Consider the following 20,468-nt stretch of genomic DNA (forward strand, 5'->3'; position numbering starts at 1 on the left):
CCTTACATATTCCCAACAGTGGATTAGAAGCTGTCCTGAAAGAGTTTTTTAATTTTTTTCTCCTCCCTTTCCGTACTGTTATAATGAAAATCTGGGCTGATGAAATAAATTCTCTGGAATTTGAAAGCATGCTCACAGTTGGGATCTTATAATTCTACAAGGCCTCTATTTCTGGAATTTCTCTGGTCAACCAACATTGCGGTCTATGGCCTTCTACCCTACCCTTGAACAGAGCAGACTTAAGCTCTAGAACAGTGGTCCCCAACCTTTCTGAGGTTGGGGACCGGCAGGGGACCGGCATCGGGCCGCACCCCACATGGGCACGGCCGGCCCTAATTCCCTCTCCCCGCCCTCCCGCAGTAAGAAGCTTCCCGGGCCGCAAGCTTGCGGCCTGGGAAGTTTTTTACTGCGGGGGGGGACGGGGAGAGGGAGCCGCGGCCCGGTGCCATGGCCTTCGCGGCCCGGCATCGGGCCGCGGCCCGCAGGTTGGGGACCACTGCTCTAGAAAACACCAAGAGTAAATAATGTGGGACCAGCTTACAAAAGGAGACAGAAGGAAATAGCTGTGAGCATCTTAACCAGAAAACATGCAGTTCTTTTGACAAGGTGGCATCATAAAGGGTGAGTGGTATGAGCAGGTCTGAAGTTGCAGGCTGGGGCCAGAGCTGGGGACTAGCTGTAGAAATGCTGAAATCTTCTGCCATTTGCCAAGTCTGCAGAGCTATTTGGCTTTAGGGTTCAATAGTACAAAGTGAAGCTGCTTGCGTCCTCTCCCAAACGCCATGAAGGGTTCACGTTATCACGATCATCCAGCAGCTACCAATCAAATAACAGGTCAAGTTCAAGGTGCTGGTACTCACCTTCAAGGCCATAAAGAATCATAGAATTGGAAGGGGCCATACAGGCCATCTAGTCCAACCCCCTGCTCAACGCAGGATCAGCCCAAAGCATCCTAAAGCATCCAAGAAAAGTGTGTATCCAACCTTTGTTTGAAGACTGCCAGTGAGGGGGAGCTCACCACCTCCATAGGCAGCCTATTCCACTGCTGAACTACTCTGACTGTGAAAATTTTTTCCCTGACACAGACAGGGTCCTGCATACCTCAAAGACCATCTGTCTGCATATATTTCCTAAAGAGAGTCTTGCTCTCTCCATTCCAACAACTAGATGACCCCTGGCCCAAATGAAGTCTGACAGGCCTCGACCAAAACTAGAGCATTCTCAGCCATGGCCTCACCCTGGTGGAACAAGTACTCCAATGAATTCAAGGCCCTATCAGAATCAGAATGCAGAAAGCTAGGGAGTACCAGAAGAACGTCTACTTCTGCTTCATTGACTATGCTAAAGCCTTTGATTGTGTGGAGCACAACAAATTGTGGCAAGTTCTTAAAGAGATGGGAATACCAGAGCATCTTATTTGTCTCTTGAGAAATTTATATGCAGGTCAAGAAGCAACAGTGAGAACTGAACATGGAATCACTGACTGGTTCAAAATTGAGAAAGGAGTTCGGCAAGGCTGTATACTGTCGCCTTGCCTATTTAACTTGTATGCAGAGCACATCATGAGAAATGCGGGATTAGAGGAGTCACAAATTGGGATCAAGATTGCAGGGAGAAATATCAACAACCTCAGATATGCAGATGATACCACTCTAATGGCAGAAAGTGAAGAGGAACTAAAGAGCCTGTTGATGCGGGTGAAGGAGGAGAGTGCCAAAGTTGGCTTGAAACTCAACATCAAGAAAACAAAGATCATGGCATCCGGCCCTCTCAATTCCTGGCAAATAGAAGGGGAAGAAATGGAGATAGTGACAGATTTTATTTTCCTGGGCTCCAAGATCACTGCAGATGGGGACTGCAGCAAAGAAATTAAAAGACGCTTGCTCCTGGGGAGGAAAGCTATGGCAAATCTAGACAGCATCCTAAAAAGCAGAGACATCACCCTGCCAACAAAAGTGCGTTTAGTCAAGGCTATGGTCTTCCCAGTTGCAATGTATGGCTGCGAAAGTTGGACCATAAGGAAGGCCGAGCGTCAAAGAATTGAGGCTTTTGAACTCTGGTGCTGGAGAAGACTCTTGCGAGTCCCTTGGACTGCAAGGCGAACAAACCGGTCAGTCCTAGAGGAGATCAGCCCTGACTGCTCTTTAGAAGGCCAGATCCTGAAGATGAAACTCAAATACTTTGGCCACCTCATGAGAAGGAAGGACTCCCTGGAGAAGAGCCTAATGCTGGGAGCGATTGAGGGCAAAAGAAGAAGGGGACGACAGAGAATGAGGTGGCTGGATGGAGTCACTGAAGCAGTAGGTGCAAACTTAAATGGACTCCGGGGAATGGTAGAGGACAGGAAGGCCTGGAGGATCATTGTCCATGGGGTCGCGATGGGTCGGACACGACTTCGCACATAACAACAACATCAGAATGCAAACAATTCTGTGGGGCCTCCAAGATGGAGCTCTTCTGCCAGGCTTTCAGATGAGGCCAGTGATGAGGACTTTCTCACAACCGGTTCCTCTACCCAGCAACCTGACATCCAACTGTCCCTGACAGTTGCTGTTACCCCTTCAGTCATTCAAGGGTATACATATATCGTGCTGTTAGTTGTTAATCTTTCTTGCTCATACTATTCAGTGTTCTATGTACATTTCCACTGCGCCCACTGATTATGTGTACACCACCCTGAGACTTCACATATCTGTAACAGAGGGCTCACTGTTATAATAATGTGCTAAGGGGTAAGTGGGCAGAGAGTGGGTGTGGTCTGTCCAAGGCAGGGACCAATCAGGACGTGCAAAGGCCATGCCCACTCCCACCAAACCAGCTAGTTTGCCCCTGGACACTCCCCAGGACACATGTAAGTGCCCTGGGGGTTGGGGATTCCATTCCTCTTGGCCCGGGTCAACGGGAGCCAGCAGGGGGAGGGGAGGCCTTTCCCTTCCCATTGCCCCGCAAAGCCCTCTCACAGGAGAATGGCAAGCTGGCACGGCCATGGAGCCGGTGGGGGGAGGGGTCCATTCCCTTACCCCTTGGACCCCTTTCAAAGCCCATTTTAAAAATATAGTAAATATTTTTCAAATATAGTAAATATAAATAAATACTATACTATAAAGAAACATATTAAATAAATAAAATCCTTCACAGTAGTGCATCGGGTTGTGGGAAAAATAGGGTGCCTGTTTGACTAGCTAAGACTACGGAGAGGGAACAAAGGACACCCGGTGCCCAAATACAATTACATTCATTTATTTACATCACTTCTTTCTTCATAAAGAACACCAAGCAGAAGTGCAAATCCAACCGATTGCAAGCAAAACTTGCTTTCCAGGGTGCAAATTTGGAAGCAAACAGGTGAGATTGTGAAGCAATACCCAAGTGAACACTTGATCCAGTCACTTCGGAGGCCACAAGTAATGACTAGTGACGGAGGTTTCAGAGCGTAAGACAAAATACCATTGGGAACACTCAGTTCAGTCACCTCAACAGAGGCTGCAAGCAGAGACTTGCGATTTCAGTTTTAGAACATAGGACCATTAAAAAAATTCATAATACATGAAGTTACTACATTTAGAGGCTCAAAACAAAAAAAATGCCGAAGTTTCAAAACAGAAGCATTAAAAGAAACATGAGTGATTCACCGGTTCACCACACCCTTCTTTCCCCCCAAGCAGGGATAAATATAAAGCATTGTTTTTTAAGAGTCTTCTTTGCAAATGTTCCTTAAATCATAAAGACGTTTAGGATTTGGCAGTAAAGAAACCGTAATTTCATGGAGAATATAATTTCTGCCAACTGGTTCCAGACCAATATTCTTTTCAGCATTGCATGCAACCATTTTTATATCTGTCAAAGCTTCATAAGCAAACAGGCCTTCAAAGCCATTTTATGTAACATCGTGCAAGTCTGTACAGGGAAGGCAGAGATTTCTGTTAGCCTCAGCAATGCAATTTGTGGTTTGTGTAATTCGGCTGATTAGGAGCAGGGAACAAGAAGAAAAATAAGGACTAATACATTCTTTGACCTTATTAGTTAGTTAGCTTTTAGAATGCAAAATTATGTAAAATTTCAAATTCCTTTTCATAGCCATGCATGTCCATGTAAAGTTGCTAGTACTATAGGTTTTTATTTAACTGTTCCTATTTTTAAATTTAGTAAGGTAGAATTTTCTCCTATTTTTTTGTCTTTTTGGCTCTACCACCATATTATAAAAGTTATTTAATAGGAAGGTAATGTATAGCAGTGGTCCCCAACCTTTTTCAGGCCAGGGACCGGGGGGGGGGGGGAGGGAAGAGGGAGGCCTGGGGACCGAGGAGGGGAAGAGCGGCGCTTGCAGCACAGCATTCACCAGTGGGCACAAATGCGCAGGTGCTGAGCTGCTGTGCCTGCGCATTTGCGCCCACCGGCAAGTGACACACTGCAGGGGGGGAGGCGCAAGTGCAAACGCGCAGGCACGACTGCACCTGCACGTTTGCGCCCGCCAGTGAGCACTGCTCTCCCTCTTCCCTCCCCTGGTCCCTGGGCCTCCCTCTCCCCTAGGCTTGAGCGATTTGGCCGCCAAAGTGACCGATCGCTCCTGGCGCAGTGAGCACCATGCCGCGAGTGGGGAGGGAGGCATGCCAGTGGTGCGCCGGTGCCTCCCTTCCGCCCCCCACGGCCGGTGCCTCCTTTCCCCCCCCCATTACTGGGCTGCGGCCCGGGGGCTGGGGAACACTGATGTATAGCATTCTGGGAATTGAAATTGTTGTATAGAAAAAGTAATGGCTATAAGCCGGGAACCCTGTGAGGATTTGCAGAAGGGACATTTCACCACCCAAGCTGATTTTCCTCTGAACATTACTCCACTTTCCCTTCCCTTTTCCTCTCAGCCCTGTAGCTTCTCCCCTTTCCTTGCTTCATTCTCTCTCCAACTCAGTTTTTTTTTCCCCACTTGCTCTTCCTGCATCTTGGCCACCCCCGTCCTGCCATTTTCATTCTCAACTTTCTTGTTTGCCAAGTCCTCCCTTCACAGATCACCTGAAGTTTTGAAATGAAACTGCAGCAGCCATTTTGATTACCTAGCCTCTAATAACATTCTTGGATAGGAACAAATTGGCTTTAGCATGGGATTCACACCTCGTGATCACTGCCTGATCTTAGTCCGCTTATCTGAAGAATGTACCTCCTCGCCCAGAGGTAAATTGCATGTCGCATTTATAGACCTTAAGAGTGTTTTGGACACCGTACCTAGGAGTAGACTGTGGCCAAAACTGAAATATACCTTAATTGATAAAAACTGCTCTGGAGAATAAAAATTCTTATTCTTCTTGTGTGGTTCAAGTCTGCTGTGGAGAAAAGGCCGAACTTATGGAATGTTTCCACCTTGATAGAGGAATAGAGCAAGGTTGATTTTAAGCATCTTTACTTTTCAATTGGTATTTCAATGACCTTGCAAAAGCAGAATTCCACCCTCCATGCCTATTCTCAAAGCCAGTTTGGTGTTAAGAGCCAGTTTGGTGTAGCGGTTAGGAGTGCGGACTTCTAATCTGGCATGCTGGGTTTGATTCTGCACTCCCCCACATGCAGCCAGCTGGGTGACCTTGGGCTTGCCATGGCACTGATAAAACTGTTCTGACCGAGCAATGATATCAGGCTCTCTCAGCCTCACCCCCCTCTCAGGGTGTCTGTTGTAGGGAAAGGGAAGGTGAATGTAAGCCATTTGGAGACTCCTTCGGGTAGAGAAAAGCAGCATATATGAACCAACTCTTCTTCTTCTTCAGTAATATCAGGGCTCTCTCAGCCTCACCTCCCTCACAGGGTGCCTGTTTCAGGGAGAGGAAAGGGAAGGCAAATGTAAGCTGCTTTGAGCCTCCTTCGGGTAGAGAAAAGCGGCATATAAAAACCATCTCTTCTTCTTCGGCTCTACTCCTTTTCACAGGTGACACTATCCTTATGTCTCAAACCCTGGTTGGCTTGAAAAGACTCCTAAACCACTTTTCCAAATATTGTAAATCTGAAGAATTTAAGATTAACTATTCAAAATCCTTCTCTAAAGCCAAGAAAATTACCTCAGCAGTCTGGAGAATTGACACTGCTCAATTAGAACAAATCAACAAATGTGCATATCAAGGTGTAGTTTTTGATCCTTACCTTTAGTGGCAATCACACTCTAAATTTATAATAAACAAGATTAATCCCTCCATGACAGTGATCAAACTTTTTTTTTCTTTTCCAAGGGAGGCAAATATATCCCAAATGGTTTGCACGTATTTAATATGAAAATCATTCTCCAACTCCTTTATGAAGCCTCAATTTGGATCCTTTGAGTCAATGAGAATCTTGATCCGCCTCTCTGTCGCTTCATGTGATGTATTACAGGAACCTCAGCACTTAACACCCACTAAGGGCAGCTGTCCCGCCCCTGAGTGCCTCCTTCTCCAATCGGCTTGCCTGTCTGTCCAGCAGCCAGCCAATTGCCTTCCATCCCCCACCCCTGATCACCCCCTCTTCCTTCCACTTCCCTATAAGGCTCAGAGGCTGCAGATTCCTACTGTCTGAGAGCTGCTCCTTCCAGTGAGTTCTCTTCCTGGGGGCCTCTAGCCTGCAGCCTTTCCAGGTCCTGGGGGGAGGGAGAGGCCATCCACAGAGTTCTTCCAACCCCTAATCTAGCGCCTGTTGTATTTCTGAATGGGCTTTGTTACTAGTCTTCTAATCATGGTAGTAAAAAGAGAATTAAGGGGATGTGTGCTCACCCCACCTGTACCATATGATCCTTTGGGCAGGAAAAACAACTTCTAGTGGGGAGGGGGTAGCACTCCTGAGCATAGAAGCTTCTTCAAAAAAGCCTGGAAGCTCTTCCCTATGGCTGGCCTGCAATCATGCGATTCCCATATGCGCCTGCACTGAAGCCACAAAGATGAACCCTAATATCTCAAGATAATGTCCTGAGTGAAAAAGTTTGCCTTGTGCGGCTATACTCAAAAGGAAATCCTTGTTTCAAAACCTAAAAGAATGACTCTCCTTTAAGGCTATAGCACTCTCCTTACACGCATGGAAGTACAGATTGATGTCCTACAAGAAAATACTCTGTGCCAAGTTTATATAGTAAGCAAAGATTCGAGGCTCAGGAAGGCGTCCACAGGACTGAAATTATGTTATGAAAAAATCAAATGGGCCTGAGTCAGTCGATGGGTTAGAAAACGGCATTCTGAAAGCCAATGTCTGACCCGTTCTGAGCATACAGAGCCAATTCCCATGAACAGATTGGATTGGGGAATCTATGCAACCATATTCCAACTTTTGCTAAAGTGGCAAGTTACTACTCATTTTAAAAACCACACTTCAACAGATCTCTGGAGTCCTGTGATCTTGACATTTGCCGAAACGTTTTCATTAAAGATTTTCTTCGTTATCTTTTTAACAAGGGTTAAGGCAGCTTATTATATTGAATACAATCACTGTGCTTAGAACACTGGAATTAGAGTGCTGTAATAAAGATATGCAAAGTAACAAATTAAATAGTAGATTAACATCTTTGTAGACTGCCATGTTCCTCTTATTTTTTTATTAAAAAAAAGTTTTGTTCTCTGGCTTTCAAGAGACCCATGTGATCCATAAGAACTGCAGGCAGGTCCCAATTAATGCTTGTGCTGACATTTCGAAAGGGAGAGAAGCCATCCTTTTCTTGTCCATTTTAATAGCTCTATACAGAAATTGGGATCTGATCTGCACCTATCACTGTTTAACCTAATTAAATGTTCACAATACATTTTCTGTGTTGTGTTAACCGTTACAAGCAAACTGCAGAGGTGACGCATTTCTGCCCCCCCCCCAATTTTGCTTTCTACAAATCATATCACTGAAGAAAAGAGCTGCAAAGCTTGATCAATACTTGGTGAGATTTCCATTGGTCCCCTCAAGATTATACTACTATTGCTTCTGGCTGATGGCGCTGCAAGCATGTCTAAACCAAAAGAAGTTGGACATCCAGAATAGAAAAAGTTAACTCGTCTAGGTATTGCTTTTCAAGAATGGAACAGTATCTTACAGATGTTGGGTCCCAAGATATATTTCACCATGCCCACTTATAAAACAGGTATATTTTGCAGATGCAGCATAAAGAAAACCATCCACTAAACTGAAATTAGCACTTTGTATTCTACTTGTATTCACAGCAAAGAATTCCTTATATTTCTGTTTTAGTAGGAGAGCTGCCATAGAAGAGGTCCTTCTGATGAAAGGTAACCTCCAAATCTATCATTGGCATGTGAAGATCCCACACTTTGTCTCCTTACTTTACCTATACCACTGTTGCCCCTCCTGGAAAACAGGGCAACATTACCACGGCCAGAACCACCATGAGAATTCGTACCGTTTTGCTTAGAGCTCCCAACTTTGCCTAAACATGGGGAAAGCTGTGTTGGAGCAGAGCCTGTACCAAGAGGAGTCACCAGTAATTCATTCTAGAACGATTTAATTTTTCCTCCTTCCCTTCAAGGATCTTAGGGCAGCATAAGCAGTCCTCCCCATTTTATCCTCACAACACTGCTGTGAAGAAAGCAAGGCTAAGAGACAGCTTGACTGTCTTACCTGCAGAGTGGAAGATCACCCAGTGAACTCCATGGCTCAATGAGTATTTGCACTGCTGTCCTAGTTTGACACATGGCCTCCCTAGCACCAATACTTTCATTTACCTGTTTTCACGTTCGTACATTTCCTTCGTAGCTGTTCGAAGATGTTCTATTTCTTGGGCTGTTTTCAGCCTTATTTGTTCCAGTTCATCATGTAGTTTGTTTTCATATTCTGTTTTATAATGGTCTCTGAAAAACAAATTCAAAAAAATTGTCATACCACATTTCTAAAACGCTTGTGACTTTGCTTCTCTTTGTAGTTCAAGGTGAATTATTGAATCCAAAATGATGGCACATGACAAATTACTCTTAGCAATTTAAATATTCCAAGCCAGTCACAGGTGGAGGAGGGATGGTAATTAAATCCTTTGGCGGTAATATGAAAATTCTCTTTATAAGGTTTGCCTGTCTTAAGATTTCTTCTGCTTGCAGAAATCCACATCATATTCAATCAGAATATGATTTCAAGTACATGAGTATGCCTAATTCTGACAAACTGATCATTAAGCATTCCTGTGCTTATTGTATACAGCTTTTGTCCAAAAGTACTCGGCGGTATGAAACATCTGGTGACGCTGAAAGCACAGACAGCCCTATGTACCTGGATGTCACGTATTTCTCATACATTTCCTCTCTGGTTTTTTTGGCATCTTCTAGTTGAACCTGAAGCCTTTCCAAACGATCTTCTTCATGGGCACAGCGAACGTTGAGCTCCATGTTCTGACGATTGAGATAATCTTTATCCTTTTGGAGCAAGGTAACGGACTGTTGTAGAGTCGCAACCTATGAACAAAATAATTGCAATGCAAACAGGAAGATGGTATTTTAGCTGACAATCACACACTAATGATTTATTTCCAGGTTAGAGCAGCAGATACAGTTCTGCATCACTGGGATGACACTTTACTCACTAGACCAGTGGTCCCCAACTCCCGGTTCGGAAACCGGTCCCGGTCCGTGGATCAGTCGGTACCGGGCCACGTCTCCTCCTCCTCCTCCTCCTTGGGGGCTGCCCTGCCACGCTGCCGCCGGCTCTCCTTTGGTGCTCTCCGGCGGCTGCCATGTCTGGGGCTCCCCCTCACAATGGCACTGTGCAGCTGCTGCTAGCAGCACCCCCCAGTGGGCGGCGGGAAGTCAGGAGTGCCAGTGGGAAAGCAAGCGGAGCAGGGGCTGAGGCGGCAACGTCCCTCGGCAAAAGACTCCCCCCCCCCCGGGCCTCAGTAAAATTGTCAAGCGTAAACCGGTCCCCTGTGATAAAAAGGTTGGGGACCACTGCACTAGATAACCCATATTCACCTTTATATCTGTTCCACAGTTGCATTTCTTACTATGGCACCACATTCATACGTTTCTCTGCGTGTGGCCTGCTGTAAATCTTACAATGCTTAAAGTTTATTGCTTTAAACATAAGCTTATCATTTTGGGTTATCATTCAGGAATTATTACATTCTTCTGTTTGGAGTCTGATCATTCCTCCGCCATCCCTTTCTTTCTTGATATTTAGGCTGTGATGTTGACAGTATAATAATTCATATTCCTTTGCTTCTCTTTTAACCTCTGTTACTGACACCATGCCACCTTGAGGGAATTACAGTCATTCAATAAATTCAGTCTAAGGGGAAAACATTCTTCTAGTGGTCACCAATACCTCCTTGTAAGGATTGGGATACTTTCTACCACACCTATAGTACAGCAGGTCAGGGAGGAAGTAAACATCACAGTAAAGCACATTTATTTAGACCAGGGGTGCCAACATGGGGCCATGGACTCCATGGCAACGGCTGACACCTTTCCTGGTGCCCACCAAGTCTTTTTAGAAATTGGGCAGAGCACAGGGGGCTTTTGTTTAGCAGGGCTTCTGATTGCCTGTGCAGATTTTTTTTTTAATGTTGCTATGGCAGCAGCTGCTACCTCAGCTCAAGGATCTTCATGGTGAACTGCGGCATTCATTTTATGGCAGGCTCCACCTCATGGGGCAGCCATTTTGTGACACAGGCTCAAAAAGATTGGAGACCCCTGGGCAGTACACACGTTTATCTAAAACCATGAGTGCTGCTTAACTTAAGTTTACTCTGTGAAGCCACTTCCAAGGTATGATAAAACCAAGCAACATGTCCTACCAAACAGGCTATGGTAAGGTGGAGATGAGGTTGGAAGTGAACCCGACAGGGATGGAAGAAAGGCTAGTGGAACAAGGCCAAACTTATTAACTGAGCAAGTTTGTCCAATTCATGAGGAAGGCAAGGCTGGCTAGCAACGTACAATGCTAGGCTCCAATGACATTAATTATTCTAAGCACTACACATGCAGTTTTAAGCTTCTTTATGATTCTTAATTTTTTTAACATTATAAAAACTAGCAAGAAAGCCCATTGCAAGCAGGAATGGAATGGGCTCTAGGACCCAGGGGACACTGAGAGGTGCAGATCTGTGTGTGTGTGTGTCTCCCCGCATGTCTCGGTGTGCTTCACAGCAGGAGGCGTAGCAGGTAACTAGGGCTTGTTCTTAGGAGGGAAGGAGGGCTGGTGTGCAGTTTGGGGCAGCTCTCTCTGTCTCCCTCCCTCCGTCGCAACAGGGGCAGCTCTCTCTGTGTAGCTATCAGCAGCTTGGGGAAGCTCTCTCTGCCTCCCTCGTAGCAGGAGCGATAGGTTTTGTCTGGCAGGGCTTTGTGTGTCTCGCTCTGTCTCTAGCATGTCTGAGAGGAATGTGGCTAGCATTCAAGGAGGGATGGCGGGAGCTGTAGAGGCAGGGCCAATCAGGGTGATTGTATTCCAACTTGGACAGTCAGACAAGTCCCACCCCCCAGACTGTTTCACAAATATATAGAGGAACCATGGATAAGGATAAACAAGATGTGAAGATTTCACCTCTTTCGATAAATCATTTCTTTCTTTGATTAGTGCTGCATGAGACACTTCCAGTATTTCGTGTTTTCTTCGGAGTTCCGACAAATCGTGTTCAAACGCATCCCGCTCGCTGTTGAAAGGAAAAGCATACTATGAGCAGAGGAACTGTACAAATCCACAAGCTGTCTGCTGCTTCTGTAATCTGTTTCTCTTGGAGGCATAAAACTAGCTCTGCCCTCCAACTGTTGGTCTCCACTGTGTATTGAGAACAAAGTCACACAATTTGTGTGCTTTCCTTTATATAAATTTCAGTGTGGCGTACTCAGATTAGGATCCAGGAGATACAGCTTCACCTCCTCTCCCACCTGTGAAACTCACTAGTGTCTTTGGGCCATATATATTCCTGCAGCCTCTCTCCAAGTGTTGGTTAACAGCTGGAAGGGAACTGCTTATGCAAGGCGATCTGAATTTCCATCTATTATTAACTGCACTGGGATCTACTTACCATTTTACTTTATCATAATTCTCTTGCCTGTAGTCTCCTTGATGAATCATTTGCTTTGTATCTGCTAATTCAAGGGCTAAACGTTGACATCTGACATCCAGCTCTGATCGATTTCTTCTCTCGGTTTCGTAACTCTGGAAGGGAAAAAAAGTAAAATGACAAAAGTTACAATGGTTATTTCCACACGTCAAGAACGTTTTTCCTTCTAGTCTTTAACAGGGTACCGGGTTGGATCTGGACTAGCACTGTCACAGACACACAGGCCTCCAGCCACTGGGCACCATTTCCCAACCTCCCCACAGAAGCAGGATTTCAGGGATATTATGGGCTGCCAAAGGAAGAGGGAGAGGTATGAAAATGACACCTTGTCTGTGCAACAGCTCTAATCCGGATCCAACCCTGTATCTGTGGAAATCCAAAAATCAAATGATTAGTAATCCACTCAATATTCCTTGGTACTATACACAGTTTCCCTACTAAGGTATGCAGTGTGTTTCATCATCCTTGGTTTTCTATATTAATTTTACCTTATTAATTCTAATGCTTATGCCCACAGGTAGGAAAAAATAACATTAATGGTCTACTGTGAAAGAAGTACTATTCCTAGGCCTGGCTGGGAACAGGACAATGCAACTAGCTCTATTCACCAAGAAGAGGGGTGGGGCTGTCACTGATGTGGCACACTGAAATGCATTCAAAACTGAGAAGACAATCAGAAACAATGTGATGCATGACCAGAGCAATCCTAAGTAGTTCTAACTATGGTATTCAGAGGGGTTCACTCCCAGAAAACCTATAGAAATTAGCCACCGGGAAGGGGCTGAAAAATTCCCCAAGTTTTGTTTATGCCTGGAGCACCTATTTTTAACTTTGTTTCATTTTATTATACACTTTCACGCATAATTTGTGCTGGAGGAGACTTTGGGATACTGGAAAAAGCACTTGACAGGTAAGTAACAGCACCTCTAAGAAGGGGAAAGCAAACTGCTAACAGACAGAAGAACAAAGAATGACTTCCAAAGAATGTTCAAACAAGGGTAGTCACATGACTGCATTTAAGGGTTAAGGGTTGCTAGCATTTAATCAAAGACCATTTTCATTTATGAAAAATAAGTGTGTGTGTGTGTGTGTATCAATCAATCTTTATTTTACGGTCATTTAGATGCACTACTATACAATAGCAGTTTATAAAAAGGGAAGGTAATACATAAAAAAGGTTAAAAATGCAACAACAATAAAACTTTAAAACTTCTCAACCATAAAAGTCAACCATGAATGTATATTTAAATGCCAGAAGTTGGAGTGAATCACCTGGAAAAAATAAGACCTTCAAGTAGGGGAGGGCAGTTTTGGGAACGACTCTTGCGTGACATCTAGTCTGAACTCCTGTTTTCCTTCCTCTTTTTTCATAGCCTTCAGCAAGCCAGCCAAGTGGACCAGGGACCAGCCCAGTATGTGGAGCCACCAAGGTAACTTCCAGGTCAGGGAAAAACCAGCACTTATGGTACTACCCTGGCCAGTTACAGTACTTGCAGATGGTTGTATATCAAAAAGTCTATTGGAACTAGAGTGTTTAGTTTGAAGAGCATTATCATCACTCTAGCAATGGAGTTATAAACATTGCTCAAAGAGAAAAGCACAGTTAGTTTGGAAAATGCTGACTGCTGCCAATGGACCAACGACAAAAGACATTGTGTGTACCAGGGCTGCAAAAATGTCTCATCAATGTCAACATGGTCATGTTCAATCCCAAGCAAAGGTGTGTGTTTAGGCCTTGAGTCATCTTTGGGCAGATTTTGGAACTAAAGAGGTACATTAGATCAGCTTGACGGCTTCTGAATGCTTCTCCAGCTTCACTTTCTTTGGCTCAGCTAACCACCATCTTGTACCAAACTGCCTTCCTGAAATCTCTCTCTCTTTTAAGACAAGTTTCCCATGCAGCATGTAAACAGCGCAGCTGCTCTTCATGTAGTGCAAGCACAAAGCCCCATTGAGGGCACCAACCAGTAGTAGTGAACAAAGGGTCTTTCTGACCTGGATTCAACCAACCACACAAACGCTATTTTCTTGGTCATTAAGCCAAGAGCTGCCTCTGCAAGTGGTTAACATAAATACTCAACTGAGAGCTAAATGCAAAGGATGTTCCCTCCTTCCATGGAACTGAAAACCTCAAACCCAGGAAGTGTTTGCCAGGACATCCCTCGTGGTTCAGCAGGATTATTAATGACTCAGGAAGTCGAGATCCACATAGCTGAGGCTAGCAGTCATTTACACCAAGGCCAGTATTTTTCAATCCCAAATGAGGCAAGTTAATCTTGTCTATTCTAGCAGGATGTCTTTCAGCTACAAGCTCTTCAACAGTTATTATCGTACTGCTGAATGGGTACCACCATAAGGTGTGTGTCATCCTAAGGAGACAACAGACTAAATTCTTTCAGCCCCATTTTAAGAGGCAGATTTGCTTTTCTCTGGACTCCTAGAAACAATAAGTTGTCAAACAAAGCCAGAATAAGTCCTGTATTTAGTCTACAATAAAAGAACATGGAAAGGACTAGCTTAAGATGGCTGATGCTTGTGCTTTCAGTGGTTACCTGGGTGTGAGCAGAAATAAAAGGTTGAGCCAAAATCTATCTGGGCCAAACAATGGACAGGATGTGGCAAGCACATTAGCACAGGGGTAGTCAACCTGTGGTCCTCCAGATGTTCATGGACTACAATCCCCATGAGCCCCTGCCAGCAAACATCTGGAGGACCACAAGTAATAGTAATGGGTTTAAACTAGTAATGGGTGTAAACTAGAACGGCAGAATGTGGAACGATACCAGACAGATTTCAGGGGGTGAAAAATCAAGTAGTTTAGCAGTGGAATAGGCTGCCTAAGGAAGTGGTGAGCTCCCACTTACTTTTGGTCTTTAAACAGCGGCTGGACAGATACTTCTCATGGATGCTTTAGGCTGATCCTGCATTGAGCAGGGGGGTTGGACTAGATGGCCTGTATGTCCCCTTCCAACTCTATAACCTTCTGCTTGCAAAGCAGATGTTTGGCAACTGAACCACAGCCCCTCCTCCAAAGTGGATTGCTGTTCGGTCCTTGACATCATTCCCCTTTGGACAACAACAACCTGTAATACAGTACCCCTTGAACAATCTGATTGTGGAAACAGAGGGACAAAAGAAGAGAAGACAATGAAAAGCGACACTGAAATTCTCAAATGTATCAATATAGAAGACCTTGCATTTCCACTACCAAAGGACAGCTTTACAGCAAAAGGTGTCAATGAATCTTTTAGCCCTCTACAAGGAAACAACCGGGAGGTTCTGGATGACTCCACAGTGGATCTCCCAAAGAAGCATAAAGGAGGATATTGGTCTGTTTTTTGTGTCCTCACCAGAGGAAGGAAAAACAACACACTGATATAGAGAAAGTTACAAAAACAGCGTAGCAGGACATTCCTGGTAACCAAGTGATTGTGGCAAGTCTCATGACACTAAGATCCGTTGATCTGAAAGATGAACTGACTCAATCAGAAGTGTGGGATTTGCAAATACTACCTACATTACAATATCTTGTAATATCTTCCTATGTGTAAAATCCCAAGAAGAAGACAAGATCCCAATGATGTACCCGGTGAAGATGAGCAAGCAAGGGGGCAGTGGGATGAGCGATAGGGATGTGAGTGTCCTGCATAGTGCAGGGGGTTGGACTAATGACCCATGAGGTCCCTTCCAACTCTATGATTCTATGATTCAACACTCTATGGGGTAGAGACCAAACCAGATTTCAGGGACTGAACAATGTGAAAACAATAGCAAAAGGAACAAAAACCAAATGGAACAATTTTAATTTATACCAGATATTTAAACTCATGAGAAGGGACTAAGTTTCTTTTTCCAGGTCCTGAAACCAAATAAGATGCAGCCAATCCAAACACAAATCGTCATCCAGGTGTAATTACTCCTTCAACAAAGCAAATTTAACTTTCTTGTACTACATCTTAATGTTAGGGGTTCCCCTATTCCCCCCTCTATGTTAGATTACGCCTTGTTTTGACAATTATCCGTAAGAAGCTTACTATTCCTGATCCTCTGTTCTACAATCATTTAGGGATTTAGCAGCATGTTAATGAACTGTAAGAAGTAATATCCAAGTTCTCTTCAGCATATAAAAAAACCATTGATGTCACACAATGCTATTTACCCTTAAGCTAAGTACAGACAATTTCTCACTTGCCCAGGCTGATGAATCACTATTAAAACAGGTGGATTTATTTAACCCTGAAAAACTAGTTCTTATGCTTCATATGTTTTTCATTTACAAGGAAGGTTCTCTAAGTTCAAGTGCAACACATTAGCTGGCAACAACAAGCTTTACAAAAGTGATGTTTGTCATATCTGAATAAGGTGACCAGATTGTCCCACTTGACATCTGGGGGCACCTGGCAAATTGTACCTATGTTGAAATAAAATCCTTAACACGCCCGCAGTGCCGCGGGCGCTGCGGACTAAATAATTCGTTAAGCCCTTGGGGGGAGGGCTTTGTCCGTGATGAGGAAGGGACCTGATTGGCCCCTTCCTCCGGACAGACCATTGGCCCGGCCGATTCCCAGCCTGCTGACAAGGAAGCAATTGCGAGCCGCGCAGAGCGCGGCTCGCAGTTGCTTCCTTGAGAGCAGCCTGACGCGTCGGGAGGCGCAAAGCGCCTCCGACAGGTCAGGCCGCCCACAAGGGGAACCCCTGGCAGCCGCACAGAGCATGGCTGCCGGGGGCTCCCTGCCCGACGGCCTGACGCGGCAAGAGGCGCAAAGCGCCTCTCGCCACGTCAGGCCCCCCAACAAAGGGAGTCCCCGGCAGCCACACTCCGCGCGACTGCTGGGGGCTCCCTGGTCTAGCGCCCGCTGTATTTAGATACAGCGGGCTTGATTACTAGTATATATATATATATATATATATTACAATACTATTTTTGCGTTCTATGCATTCTATGAAAATTTTTGTTGCTCCATATAGACCAAATTTTAATCAAGAACCACCCCCCCCCCTCCTGTAAATGGTGTCCCGCTTTACCAATGATGAAATCTGGTCACCTTATATTTGAAAGAACCTTAAAAATGTCTTCCCTCTGTGATGGAAAAGGCCTCTGCTCGAACTATTGGCTGAAGAACTGCAAGTGGAGGATCTACATAGAGGAACTGAAGGAAAATCTTCAAGCAACCCAACATGTTCACCTAAGAGCGCAGTTATATTAAGTACGCAGAAATACAAAATATATAAAACAGAATATGGAAAAATGAAGAAACACAGAATGTAATTGCTAAATATATAAATTATGAAATTTCTGAAGTTTCAAATGTTGACTATAAAAGTATCCCTACAGAAGTAAGGAACATTTTATTTAATGGTCACCTTGTGGCTCAGGATGGTTTATAAGAAAACAGGGATAAAGACAGTGTAATTCAATAATGTCAAATAAATACAGTAACAGTGGTTTCAATAACATGTTCATATAACAGTGCTAACACTAACCGTCACAACTCTAGCCTGTTAACTATGGTCCCATAGGTTGGTTGATTCAGGGTTCCGTTCATGGGAAGCAGTTTCTAGGGGGCCCAAGCAGATGTTGTTGGTTTGGACCTGGAGACCCGCGATAGCTCAGGCAGGGAGAATGTCTTAAATATAATATATATTTATATTTTTATATTTATATACATATTTATATTATAGAATCCTTCCTTTCTTTTTTGCATTCCCTCTATACCAGTGTTCTCCAACCCCCGGTCTGGGGACCGGGACCGGTCCGTGGATCATTCGGTACCGGGCCGCGGCTCCTCCTCATCCTCTTCCCCAGCTGCTGCCTCAGGGGCTGCCCTGCCACTCTGCCGCCGGTTCACCTTTGGTGCACACGAGTGGCCGCCATGGCTGGGGCTCCCCCTCGGTGTGGCACTGCGCAGTTGCTGCTGGCAGCGCCCCCCAGTGGGAGGTGGGAAGCCAGGGGCGCTGGCGGGAAAGAAAGTGGAGCGGGGGCTCAGCCGGCAAAAGACTAGCCCCCCCCTGGGCCTCAGTAAAATTGTCAAGCGTTGACCGGTCCCCGGTGATAAAAAGGTTGGGGACCACTGCTCTATACTATTACTTTGTTTTCTAAAATAAAATATACATGTAAGAATATACATACAAATATTTTACACACACACACACAAACATAAGAGAAGGGGCACAGCATGCAATAGTATAACAGAATCAGACTGTATCAGACAGCTACAACAAACCCATTCAGAGATTCCCCCCCCCTGATTCATTCAATCAAAAATAAATCCTAAAATCTCTCTGTTGCTAGTTTCAAGCCATAGCCAAGCCACTGTGTTCCAGGAAAAAAACAGGATGTAAATTTACAACTAGCCCAATAATTACAAGTTCAGAAAACATTTTTACACAAGTCTTCAAAAAGACCTCCTCCAGCACTCGAGAGAGGCCAAACACCTTACTTCCCAGAAACCCAATGGGGTGGGGGGAGGAATGTTTTAGAAATTGTGGTTTCCCCGTACTGTCCTTAACTCCATGTTCAACTGAAAATATAAAGCTATAGAAAAATAAAACTCAGATTCCAAAACCTTAACTATGGAAAATTTGGAATTGTTAACTATCTGTATCCTAGGGGTTTTGCAAGCAAGGAATCCAAATATGTACATTTCAGTAGGGCATATTTTTCAGGAGGCTCTAATAGCACTGATTCAAACAGACTGGGTAAAATAAATGTCCGCTCCCACAAGCCTGAACTATGTCACCTTTAAGACCAACAAAGTTTAATTTTGGGTATTAGTTTTTGCGTGCAGGAACTAGCGGAGCCGACATGGCGACCCACCTGCAGCCCAAGAATTAATCAGTTGCATTGATCGTCTGAAGATCTGACATTGTGTTGCACTTTGCACCCAAAGCTGAATACCTCAACATTTTCAGTGTCTCCTGATTCGAACAAGACACACTTTGACAGAACCTTCATGCAGGATTCGCTTTCCTCCCCACAAGTCGGTTGAAGCCAAGCTTCTAAGCCAATGCTGACCCCAAGTGGCAAGCAACAGTAAAAGCTCAAATTTAGTCTGATTAAAAGAAAAGAGCACTGGTTGAAGGAACTTGATGCGCTTAAAAAAAAAAAGCGGCAAAAGCTGAAGTATGACAAGCTTAGGAAAAAAAGTGAAGAATCCTCTTGTGTTCTACAGAATTCTTCAGGAGGGATGTTAAGTGGGAAAAGGGGGGAGGGGGAAAGGGATGAATAGAAGGGAAAATGCTTTAGGACACGGAAAAGTCCTAAAATCTGCCACTTATAGTGGCCTTACAAATGCAGGTGTTGGTACAAAGCAAATTACTTATGTCATAAACAAAACATTTGTTCATGAGAACCAGGGACCTGGTAGGTGCCTGACACTTAACCCCTGCCTACCACTTGAGCGAGGTACACTGGCATTGAAGACACAGCCAAGAAGCATTTTCCAACACTTGACAGGAAGTGATGCTCCAGGCCAGCCTTTCTCAACTTACTTACTGTTGAGAAACCCCTGAAATATTCTTCAGGCTTCAAGAAACCCCAGGAGTGGCACCAGCATGCAGAATACAGTTGGAAAGCAAAGCTCTGTACCCGCCCAAGGCCCCTCTCCTCCCTACCATTGACCATTTCGGGGGGGGGGGGGGGGTTTCGATAGGATCATATATGGTCATATCACTTGATAAATGTTTAACAAAATTTTAAAATATTTAAAAGATTAATTAACTCCCTTCCATTTGGGAAAGCTTTGCAGGGCCATCGGGAAAACCCAGGGTTTCACAAAGCCCTGGTTGAGAAAGCCTGCCCTAGAATGCTGACTTATACGTTGTACTTCCCTTGAAACAACACCTTTAAAATACATATTGACAAACAAACCTCCATCAGGTTTTTCAGCTGAGATCTGTAATCGTTCAGTTCTTCAGTTAACAGCTCCTTTTTCACCTGCAGCTCGTTTAGTTCTTTTTTTAACGGATGCACGACATCGTAGAATCTAACCTGCAAAACACAAGGATATTAAAACTAGTTCGTAATTCTTCACAGTTAGTAAGAAATCACAAGCCTTCCACACCATTCTACCTGCCTAGCCCTTCTTGAACCTTGTTTTCGTTTAAATTTAAACCCATTTTTAAGCACTGGTTTGTCTTTTTAAAAGCAAAGTGCTACACATGTGTTTGTTTAAAGAATGCATTATATATAAGTATAATTTTATCCTCTTCTTCCTCTCAGGAGGGTTGGGAGGAGTAGTTTTCTGTGCTCTTCCATTTTAGCTCCACAACAACCCTACAAAGTAGCTTACGCCGAGAGAGGAAGTATGCAGTTCATGGTCATCTAGCAAGCCAGATGGCGATTTGGTCCTGGATATCCTAGACTGTAGTTTGATGCTTTAAAGCAGGCTTTCTCGGACCCACTCCTCCCTGCCCAAAATGGCCAATGATAGGCCTGGAGGGGGTTGGAAGGGGAGGGCCCCAGGTGGGCATGTACACA

At 44.5% G+C, this 20,468-nt stretch overlaps 1 protein-coding gene across 2 annotated transcripts in view; it reads right to left on the reverse strand.

Annotated features, from left to right (window-relative positions):
* The window catches only part of PIBF1 (progesterone immunomodulatory binding factor 1), a 127,494-nt gene that overhangs the window by 98,433 nt on the left and 8,593 nt on the right, over positions 1-20,468 (reverse strand). For both annotated transcript variants that reach the window (XM_077343996.1, XM_077343995.1), the window contains exons 5-9: positions 19,860-19,979; positions 11,951-12,084; positions 11,467-11,575; positions 9,202-9,383; positions 8,664-8,789 (exon numbers count right to left, since the gene is read on the reverse strand). In XM_077343996.1, the coding sequence (XP_077200111.1) occupies positions 8,664-8,789; positions 9,202-9,383; positions 11,467-11,575; positions 11,951-12,084; positions 19,860-19,979 (671 nt within the window). The remainder of the gene's footprint in view (positions 1-8,663; positions 8,790-9,201; positions 9,384-11,466; positions 11,576-11,950; positions 12,085-19,859; positions 19,980-20,468) is intronic.

This window comes from Paroedura picta, chromosome 6, assembly GCF_049243985.1.
Source record: "Paroedura picta isolate Pp20150507F chromosome 6, Ppicta_v3.0, whole genome shotgun sequence".
Taxonomy (NCBI): domain Eukaryota; kingdom Metazoa; phylum Chordata; class Lepidosauria; order Squamata; family Gekkonidae; genus Paroedura; species Paroedura picta.